This window comes from Anomaloglossus baeobatrachus, chromosome 10 (genome assembly GCF_048569485.1).
Source record: "Anomaloglossus baeobatrachus isolate aAnoBae1 chromosome 10, aAnoBae1.hap1, whole genome shotgun sequence".
In the NCBI taxonomy this organism is placed as follows: Eukaryota; Metazoa; Chordata; class Amphibia; order Anura; family Aromobatidae; genus Anomaloglossus; species Anomaloglossus baeobatrachus.
Genome location: NC_134362.1, coordinates 110,692,537 through 110,704,166, shown reverse-complemented (window position 1 = coordinate 110,704,166; position 11,630 = coordinate 110,692,537). Strand labels below are relative to the sequence as shown.

The 11,630-nt window shown below is 45.7% G+C and overlaps 1 protein-coding gene across 2 annotated transcripts in view; it reads right to left on the bottom strand.

Moving 5' to 3' along the window:
* Nucleotides 1-376: 376 nt before the first annotated feature.
* PRRG4 (proline rich and Gla domain 4) overlaps nt 377-11,630 on the bottom strand; it is a 193,656-nt gene continuing 182,402 nt past the window's right edge. For both annotated transcript variants that reach the window (XM_075325596.1, XM_075325597.1), the window contains one exon: nt 377-1,071. In XM_075325596.1, coding sequence (XP_075181711.1) covers nt 840-1,071 — 232 coding nt within the window. In that variant the 3' untranslated portion in view covers nt 377-839. The remainder of the gene's footprint in view (nt 1,072-11,630) is intronic.

The window sequence follows — 11,630 nt, the reverse complement described above, 5'->3', positions numbered from 1 at the left end:
GGGAAGGTCAGAGAGCTGCTGTAGTGATCCCCGAGGAAGTCCGTGCACTGCAGTCCAGATATCACAAATTGGATGACTTTGAAAAGCGTAGACAATAAAACTGCAATTCATCTACATCATCTTTGTATCTCTTCTGTCAATCCATTGGCAGTATGGAAGAACAGCAAATCAATTCTTTCTTTGTATTGCTTTGGGCGGCTCCTGGAACCCAAGGATCTGCAGCAGCTGATATTCTATCCTACCAAACTTGCATTGTGTTTTTACACAAATTGGCCAGGTGAGCACATCCTTCTATATTCAACACATGGCTACCTGGATAAGACCCTATAACAATATAATAATTATTATTTAATGTTGTGTAATGATACAGTAATACTTCACAGGCAGGATCATTTATTTGCCGAGTTCTCTGCTTATTAAACAAAACATAAAAAGTACATGTGTATAAATATGTCCATAAGCATCTGTGTAAAACTCTCCTGGTCATGAAGCCAATACTCTGACAAGAGTCACGTAGATCTTGAATGTCTTCACGTTCCTGTTTATGCTCAGACTCTCTCAAGAAACCTTTTTATCATCTGAGTCTATAAAAAAAGGTCCAGAATCTATCAAGATATTCCCACACTTCCATTCTATTTTATTTTTAGGCCATCTTTTCAGAAATTCCTCCAGAATGTAGACTTTGAGACCATACAATAGAACCATTGTTGATGATGCCCTCTCCACTGTGACCCTTTACTCTTCCTTGTAGGATATTGAATCAGATATTTACTTATGTTCATCCTTTACTTCTTTTATAGTTACAGCTGTATCTCCAACAAAATAATGTCTCTATGCAATCAAAAAACTTGTGAAGCAGGAATTGAAAAGGACTTTCTATAGATTTTTGCGTCGATCTCAGTCCCAGGATAAGGTGGTGGTGGGACATCATGAACAGCGTCCATTGCCACAGCTTGCGCATAGGATGGAGGTCCATTCTCTTCTGAAGGTGATAAAGTATTCTGTAATGGAACCAACTCTTGTGTCCTGGATCGGATGGATGTAGATCTCAACTCATGGTCTTCTTCTGAACTATAAGTGACATAAAGCATATACCCAGTTAAGCACAAGTAGGTATTCATTCCTATCTCATATGCATTCAAATTAATTAAACATCTAGGCATAATTGACATATATAAGAATATTTATGTGGTGTCAAAGAGAAAATGATAACGAAGCAGAACTACCTATGTGTGTGTGTGGCACAACTTTTGACATATAGTTTTAGCCATTTTGTCCATCTGTCTACACAAGGGTACATTGCTAAGCAGGGGAAGGATCTGGTTTATGGAGAAAACGTGACATCATGTGCCAAAATATAAGCACAGAAATGATGATCACTGCAACCAGTAAGTGCTCAGCTGCTCTGTGATTCTAGTGAGTATGACTGGCTACAGTAGCCACAAGGACTGGCGAGGACGGCCAGAGTCTATTCTGGATTAGTTGGTTAAAAAGTTAAGTTTTATTTTATAGGTTCTTTGAAGCAATTACTGCTGTAGTTTTTTCAAGTAGTTGGAGAAGCCCTTTAACTAAAGCTTGTTATTTATGGCCACAAGCTTACATACTGTTGGTGAGACATCAATCTGGCCACAAAACCTCAAATGTGCCACTTTTTATCTTTACTTAAGTCAATGGGTGATAATACCATAAGAATTCCATAGGCATCGTCATAAAATGCTCTGTACATGGCTCATTTATGGATTCTGCGAATGTGGGGTTTTAACGTCTGGTCCTCAGTAACGTAAACATCTGGTTCCAATAGTAAGGGGTACTTTGCAAGTTGCGACATCGCAGGTGCGATGTCGGTGGGGTCATATCGAAAGTGACGCACATCCGGCGTCACTGTCGACATCGCAGTATGTGAATCCTTTTACATACGATTAACAAGCGCAAAAGCGTCGTTATCGTATGATCGGTGTAGAGTCCGACATTTCCATAAGTGCATGTGAAGCTGCCGTAGCGATAATGTTCGCTACGGCAGCAATCACAAGCTATCGCAGCTGCGACGGGGCGGGGACTATCGCGCTCGACATCGCAGCATCGGCTTGCGATGTCATAGTGTGCAAAGTACCCCTAAGACATAGCAGCAGCCAAAATCATGCAAAAATGTGATATGTCTTTTGTGGAAAACTTTATGTAGTCTATATTTTTTGGCTACCATTCTCTTCCAGCAGTTCATCGTTACTATGCTGCCTGACAAGAACCATTACCCATAAGTCTTCAGAATTACCATGTCATATTCTCTTCTCGTACTGATCTCTGAGGAAGGTTATTTGTCTGTGTGCAGTGGTCTTCACCTAAACTATTGCCAGAAAAAAGGCGTAGTCAGACGGCTGTACAACTTCTCCGAGGATCGCATCACAATGCTTGGAGTAGCCGGTGACTCTCCTAACCCGAGCGTGACAGGTGCATAGAAGCACATGCTGTCACACTGGGGTCAGGAGAGCCACCAACCAGTCCGAAAATTACAATGCAATCTTTGGATGACTCATACGGCTTTGTGACTGTGCCATTAATCTGTGCCTCAGGCCACACGCTGCACAGACTGGAATAGCGCACCAGGGATCGGGGCTAGGTCAGTAGTTTTTCTTTTGTTTACATTAGTCAGTACTTTTAGGAGCTATGTGGACTTCAAATTATGTGTTGGGAGCTATGGGACCCTTGAGATTAAGACATACTTGCTAACCATGATTGATAGCCTTCCAGCAGCCATCCCTATTTTACAGGATGCACCACAACTCCACATCCCTTTCACAAGATTGTTATTGCCTAGTATGGTGAGGACACAAGCAACAAACATACAGATAAAAAGCAGCAGAAAAAACACAGCAGTTATGAACGGGTTAGTCTGCTTTCACACTATGTTTTTTTTAACATGCGTCATGAACTTTTTTTTAACGCAAAAACGGATCCAGTGCAAATGCGTTTTCATTTCAATGCATTTGCAATGGACTCGCGTCAACATGCGTTCACATGCGTTTGTGTGCGTTATAGTGAGGATCCAGCGACTTGCAGTTTTTTAACTTCTTTCAAAAACGCTACTTGTAGCTTTTTTGAGCTGCATCCAAATACTGCAAATCGCTGGATCCTGACTAAACAGCACGCAAACGCAAGTGAACGCTGGCATGCTGATAGACAGGATCCTGCTTGCTCTACTGAGTATGCCCAGAAACCAGCCTGGCGTGATCAGTCTCTCTCCCCCTCCCTCTCTCCCCCTCCCTCTATCCCTCCCTCCCCCTCCCTCTTCTTCTCTACCCCTCCCTCTCTCCCCCTCCCTCTCCTTCTCTCCCCCTCCCTCCCTCCCTCTCTCCTCTCTCTCTCTCCCCCGCCTGAGAGCGGCGGACGCTTGTAAGCAAGGTAAATATCGGGTAACCAAGCAAAGCGCTTCTTAGTTACCCGATGTTTACCTTGGTTACGTGTGCAGGGAGCCGGCTCCTAGCAGCTGCGGACGCTCGTAACCAAGGTAAATATCGGGTATTCAAGCAAAGCACTTCACTTAGTTACCCGATGTTTACCTTGGTTACAGCTTACCGCAGCTGTCAGATGCCGGCTCCCAGTCTCACGTTCAGTTCCCCTCACTCCCGATCACATGACTCCAATGCCCGCCCATAAATTTCAAGTGACAGGATCCTGCAAAATAACACATGCGTTTGCATGCATTTTTCTTTGCAAAAACAGAATCCGCATTGGCAGCAAAAAAACGTTCATGACGCATGCTAAAAAAACGTAGTTTGAAAGCAGCCTTAAGCGTTATATTTTTATTCCATTTTTAAGGGTTCATTGGCAGTTAATGGCAGCATCTTAAAGGCAGTTTTTATACCAAGATTTTCCACAGGCATTTCCTTCTTTACAGAACCTGGTTCTTCAGCTACGGCCACCAAGGAGTGATTTATGCTTTCCTTCCTGACCCAATCATTAAGCATGATTGCTGGTCTGATTACTCGGCTCTTTAACAACGGAAGGACTCCTTCTGACTGGGCTACCGCTGTGCTAGTGACCCGCAGGCCACCTGTCTGTAACACTTACAGCTGCTGGCCTAAGGCCCTGTGTGCACACTGTGGTTTTTGCTGCGGATTTGCTGTGGTTTCTGCGGCAGAAAATGTGCGTTTTTTGTTCTTAACCTTGCTGCAGTCCTTCCCCAGCAAAACCTATGGGAAATAAAATGCTGTGCGCACACTGCGTTTTTTTACTTCTAAGTTTTGCTGCAGAATTTCTGCAGCAAAAAGAATGAGCATGTCACTTCTTTTCCACAGATACCTGCAGTTTTTGCCATAGAAATGATAAAGAAAAACGCATGTACGAACCCGCGAAAAAAACGCGGGTGCGTTATTACCACGGTTTTTGCTGTGGGTGCGGTATTTTGCCAGAGAGTGCGAATTTTTCTTAAGAAAAAGTTATTTACCTGTGCGCACAGGGCCTAAGAAAGAGACGCTCTCTTCCTTTTCTCTCTCTTTACTGGAATTACGCTTATTAGCTGAGGGGACTCACAATCCACTTCAGTCTCCTTTAGGCTGGAAACACACCTATGCGAGTAAAATCGGTCCAATTGGGCTGAAAAAAACTCGGCTGATTTTAGTTCACGTTTGGTCCGAGTGCAACGCAAGTGCGATGCTTTTTCTGAATAAATTAATGATTTTACTAGCGTGTGTAATGCGTGTGTAATGCGTGTGTAATGCGTATTTTTTACTATGTCATCTGCCATTCAGCTCTGCTACATGGCCGCTGACACCAGACACAGATAGCCATGTAGCAGAGCTGAATGGCAGATGACAGCAGACACAGACAGAGCCGCACGATCAGAATGAACTCGGGTGAACTTCACCTGTCTTCATTGTCATGCTGCGGCTCTGTCTGTGCCACGTCCTGATTAGCGGTCACCTGTGAAGGGCTCACCGGTGACCGCTAATCCCCTGAGTGACTGAAGTTAGCAGCCCTCTCTCTGTCGGTCCGTCACTATCTCTGTCCCTCTCTCACAGTCTGTCGGTCATTTTCCCCTCCTCTCTCATACTCATCGTTCCCCGATCCCCGGCGCGGCGCTGCACGGCATTCACACTGCTCCGGCGGCTTTTACTATTTTGAAAAAGCCGGCCGCTCATTAAACAATCTCGTATTCCCTGCTTTCCCCGCCCACAGGTGCCTATGATTGGTTGCAGTGAGACACGCCCCCACGCTGAGTGACAGGTGTCTCACTGCACCCAATCACAGCAGCCGGTGGGCGTGTCTATACTGTGCAGTGAAATAAATAATTAAAAAAAAAACGGTGTGCGGTCCCCCAAATTTTAATACCAGCCAGATAAAGCCATACGGCTGAAGGCTGGTATTCTCAGGATGGGGAGCTCCACGTTATGGGGAGCCCCCCAGCCTAACAATATCAGTCAGCAGCCGCACAGAATTGCCGCATACATTAGATGCGACAGTTCTGGGACTGTACCCGGCTCTTCCTGATTTGCCCTGGTGCGTTGGCAAATCAGGGTAATAAGGAGTTAATGGAAGCCCATATAGAGCACGGGGCAAGCAAACAGAGCACGGGGAAAACATGGGAGCACGGGGGAAACAAACAGAGCACGAGGGAAACATGGGAGCACGGGGGAAACAAACAGAGCACGGGGGAAACATGGGAGCACGGGGCAAGCAAACAGAGCACGGGGCAAACATGGGAGCACGGGGGAAACAAACAGAGCACAGGGGAAACAAACAGAGCACGGGGCAAACATACAGAGCATGGGGCAAACATACAGAGCATGGGGCAAACATACAGAGCACGGGGCAAACATACAGAGCACGGGGCAAGCATACAGAGGACGGGGAAAGCATACATAGGACGGGGCAAGCAAACAGAGCACGGGGCAAACAGAGCACGGGGCAAGCAAACAGAGCATGGGGCAAACAGAGCATGGGGAAACAGAGCATGGGGCAAACAGAGCATGGGGCAAGCAAACAGAGCGCGGGGCAAGCAAACAGAGCATGGGGCAAGCAAACAGAGCATGGGGTAAGCAAACAGAGCATGGGGCAAGCAAACAGAGCACAGGGCATACATGGCTGCAAGGATGGGGGAAACATGCAAAGATGGAGAGAAACGTGCAAAGATGGGGGAAACGTGCAAAGATGGGGTAAACATGGCTGCAAGGATGGCGGTAAACATGGCTGCAATGATCGGGGGAAACATGGCTGCAAGGATCGGGGGAAACATGACTGCAAGGATAGGGGGAAACATGGCAGCAAGGATGGGGGGAAACATGCCAGGATGGGGTACATTTAGCAGGAAGGGGAACATGCCAGTAAGGGGTACATTTACCAGGATGGGGGATACATTTACCAGGATGGGGATACATGAACATGCCAGGATGAGGACAAATGCCCGGATGGGGAACATTTAGCAGGAAGGGTGACATTTATCAGGATGGGGTACATTTACCAGGAAAGGGGACATTTACCAGGATAAGGGAACATGCCTGGATGAAGTACATTTACCAGGATGGGGTAATTTAACAGCATGGGGGAACATGCCAGGATGGGATACATTTACAATGATGGGGTACATTTACCAGGATAGGGTACATTTAGCAGAGTGGAGGACATTTACCAGGATGGGGCCATGATGGGGACAAATTTACCAGAATGTAGGAAATATATATCCGGATGGGGGACATATTTACCAGGAAGTGGCCAGGAAGGGGGACAGAACTACACAATGAAAGGGGAGGGGAGCAACTTGCACATCTTTATGAGATTTCAGGATGTTCAGACTTTGAAATGTAGATGTGGATTACAGGGTGATATCTGATTGCATTTCAGGCTAAACTCTCTGTCTAATATGCTGCAATTTTTTTCCAGAGGGATCAATCCAACTGCTGTGTCTGGAAAGGGCAGGGGCTCAGCTTCACTGTGTGGTAAGCATTAGCGTGATGCCCCCTGCTGAAGAGAAGACTGCAAAGGTAAGGTTACAATCAATTATTTACATAATAGGATTGGTTGGCACTTCGGAAAAAAAAATGGGTTTAGGGCTACAGTTTGGGCACTCGGCCTGTAAAAGGTTCGCCATGACTGCTCTATACTGTCTCCCCACACTATTCCCCTTAGTAGTTTTCTCACACATTTCCCCCTTCCTCATACTGTCTCCTCACACATCACTCCCTGCTCCTCATGCGGTTTCTGCAACAATTTCCCCTGACCTTGCTCCTCAAGCTGTTCACCCCGTTGCTCCATAAACTGTGTCCATACCCATTCTGCCCCCCCCGTTGGTCAATATACTGTCTATCCACACATCACCTCCCACTTCCCATGCTGTTTCTGCACCAACTTCGCACCACCATATTGACTGTTTCCACAAATCCCCACCCCATCCATCTAGTACAATAACTCTTCGGTGTCTTCAGCTCGATTGGAGTACTTACCACCCTAAGGAACGATCTTCGACCCATGACTTAGGAGGCAAACCCAGCTTTCTAACACTGGGCACTATATTACAACCCAATATGCTTTGGTAATCTTCAGATTTCATGATGGCTTGCACACAGTCAAGGCACCCAGTGCTAGAGGCAGCAGAACAACCCCAAAACATTTTTACACATCCACCATATTTGACAGTAGGTACTGTATCCTTTTCTTTGTAGGCTTCATTCCATTTTCGGTAAACAGTAGAATAATGTGCTTTACCAAAAGCTCTATCTTTGTCTCATCTGTCCACAGACACTTTCCCAGAAGGATTTTGGCTTATTCACGTACATTATGGCATACTTCAGTCTAGTTATTTATGTCTTTCTGTCAGTAGTGGGGTCCTCCTTGGTCTCCAGCCATTTTGTTTAATTTCCTTCAAAAGTTAACGAATAGTTCACGCTCACAATGATGAGCCCTGAGCCTGCAGTACAGCTTGAATTTATTTGGAACTTGATTGGGGCTGCTTATCCACTTTGGTTCTAAAGTCCTCAGAAAGTTCTTTTCTCCTTCTGTTCTCCATTATTAGTGTGGTACAAACAGACACACAATGCAAAGATTGGGTCAACTTCACCTCTTTTTATCTGGTTTCAGGTATGATTTTCATATTGCCCACACCTGTTACTTGCCACAGAAGAGTTTGAATGAGCATCACATGCTTGAAAAAAAAATTGTTTACCCTCAATTTTGGAAAAGTGCCAACAATTTTTTATAGCCCATTTTGAGGGAGAAATTATGTTAAGTTATGTTAAATTTGCTTTTATTCCTCTGGGGTTTTTTGTGTTGATCCAATACACACAAAGGAAATAACCATGTGCCTAACAAAACGTAAAATTGCAATCATTTTCTGGGAGAAATACTTCATTTTCTGGAACAATTTCAAGGGTTCCTACACTTTCAGCTGTGACTGTATATACCAGGATGGGGGACATATATACCAGGAAGAGAACATATATACCAGGATGGGGACATATATACCAAGGTGAGGGACATGTATGCCAAAATGGGCCCAGAATTAGGGCATATATACCAGGATGGGGACATATATATGAGGATGGGGACATTTATACCTGGATGAGGACATATATTCCAGGATGGGGACATATTTACCAGGAAGGAGATCAGGATGCGGGACATTACTACTTAATGAAGTGGAAAGGGTGGCAACTTGTATGGCTTTAAAGGATTTAGTACTCTAGAAGGGTTCATGCATCTGACCAACATGCGGGGAGGGGGCCCAGGTCCAAATTTTGCACCAGGGCCCATCAGACTTTAGATACAACACTGGACAGTATGGTGACTTGACGATTAGTGCCATGCAGTACTGGGGTCCCGTGTTCTAACCTAATCAAGGACATCTGCATAGCATTTGTATGTTCTTCTCATGCTTCCACAAGTAATTCCACAAGTAATTAGTAGTTACCTGAATTATAATCTGGTTTCATTTCAGAAAAAAATAACCCACATTGTCAGGTTACATGGCTTGATATCATATTGGTGCATGTATTCAACTCCTTTACGACCAATGACGTATGGGTACATCACTTGGTCAAGTCCCTTTGTTGATGTCGGCTAACACCCTGAGCCCACATCTTTCCCCGCACATGACGGCTGATCTGATCAGCTGCGTAACGGGTAAAAATGCCAAAATTAAGTTTGCCGCAACATTGTAATAAAATTTAATAGCAGACGGTCAAAACATCACATCTACAGTAAAATTGTATAGTTAAAAATTTCAGCTCAAGATGCAAAAAATTGGCCATCAAACAACCACGGATCCTGACACTTGAGAACACTATGGGTCTTGAAAACTGTCAACAAAAGCGCAATTCTTTTTTTTTCACAAATTGCTGATTTTTTTTCACCACTTAGATAAAAGTAAAACTATACATGTTTGGTGTCTACAAACTCATACTGACCTGAGGAATCATATTACCAGGTCAGTTTTACCATATAGTGAACATGGTAAAAAAACAAAACAAAACAAAAGTTCCACTTTTTTGACTATTTCACCACAGTTGAAATTTTTTTCCTGTTTTCCAGTACAATCTGTTTTAGAACGAATGGTATCATTCAAAAGAACAACTTGTGCCGCAAAAAACAAGCCCTCAGTTGGCTATATTGACACAAAAATAAAGAAGTTATGGCTCTTGGGAGGAGAGGAAAAAATGAAAACGAAAAACAGAAACTCGCCCTGGGGTGAATGGGTTAAAAAGAACATTTAGAGAGTGAAACTGCATTGGGGCTAGCCACTAATTGATATTGTAGGTTTTGACTATATCTTTACAGTACTGAAGAATATATTGACATCATATAAGCAAAAGAAACAAAATAGGTCCATATGGTATGACTGGCCGATGTATGAAGCGGGGTTTAGGGGATGTCAGCAAGCATTACTTGTCATGAACACACCGCTCAGAACTAATAGAGCCTGTAAATAATTGTACGTATTTGTTAGAACCAGAGTCATTGGTTTATATATGGGCTACATAAATAATTGATGACATGGAAGCAATATGCTGGCAGCATATATTGGGGGATTTTATTAGCATATATAGCAAAAAATGCTGCAAATCTACCTGTTCTCTAAATGCTGAGCTCTGTAAAACCACACCCACACCACCCACTGATTGGCAGCTTTCTCTGTACAATGTGCATAGGCAGAAAGCAGCCAATCAGTATTGGGAGTGTGGTTGTACAGAGTTCATTTACATGAAGGACTAACCTGGCAGCAGGATTACTAGTCTTCTGGTGAGAATCTCTTTCTGATAAAACAGTGATTTTATCACAACTATATCAAGCAGCCCAGTAAGGCTAGGTTCACATTTCCGTCAATTTGTATCAGTCACAATCCGCGGCTCTGGTAAACAACGGAATACGTTTGGCGGATTCCGTTGTTCCCATATACTTGTATTAGCGGCGGATTATGACTGATGACGCTGCGTTTCATCCTCCACCCGACTGATCAGTCATTGAACGACTGACCGCCGGGTGGCAGGAACACAGCATGTAGCGTTTTTTGAGCAGCGGAATCCTTTTGATTTCGCTGCGCATGCTCTCTCTCGGCGGCCAAACGATCAGCTGATCGTTCGGCCGCCGCCTTCTGTGAGCGATCAGCTGATCACCCGGCGGCCGGCTAATGAGAGCGATCAGCTGATCACCCGGGCGGCCGGCTAATGAGAGCGATCAGCTGATCACCCAGCGGCCTGCTAATGAGAGCGATCAGCTGATCACCCAGCAGCCAGCTAATGAGAGCGATCAGCTGATCGCTCTCATTAGCCGGCCGCCGGGTGATCATCTGTTCGCTCTCAAAAGCCGGCGGACGACTATTGTGAAAAATCAGCTGATCGCTCTTGTGACGCCCTGGCAAAACCAGGTAGTCACACATTAGGCCCCCACACAACACCATCCACCACAGAGTTACATACAGCCGACCTGAAACCCTAGTCACCCCCTCAGGGCAAGACAGGCACACCAGAGGGCGGCACCAGGCGGTTAGGGAACGCCCACCTAGGGGTCTAGACAGCCCGGGGCAGGAAAACAAGCAGTTCAAGTCTAGTAGATGAAGTTGTAGTTCAAGTTGAGAGGAGTGGAGGCTGGGGCTAGGTGTAGCTCCAGCAGAGAAGTAGCTCAAGTTGAACGGTGCCGGGGTTGGAGCCCTGGTACCTTGGCTAGGTGGCAGATGGTGGTCTCCGTCGGCAGGCGACGGGAAGATGGCAGCCGGAGATCCGAGGTGGACCGGGACAGGGTTGGAGCCCGCCGGTACCGACACCAGAGACCCGACCCGGAAACTGTGCACAGAGGGGGTACTCAGACCATGAAGCCAGGACCGAAAACAACGGCCTAGCTAATCAACCGATTGAGGGCAGGATTATAGGTCCTGTCCCAACCAAAGTCCCAAAAGCAGACAACCACCCACAGAGAGGGATAGGGCAATCGCCAGGGCCCATGGATCCCACGGGTCAGCGTCAGCGGGCACGGCTCCTCGGGTACACAACACGCCGGGAGCGGACTCCTGTGTTCCATACCGGGAAGTCCAACACAAGCAAACACAGTGCAGAGGAAAAAGACGGCGACCACCAGCCCGGGTGGGGGACCAGAGTACAACCGGCCGCAGCGGCTGGCCACCAGCACCTTGGTTTACCAAATGATTCGTG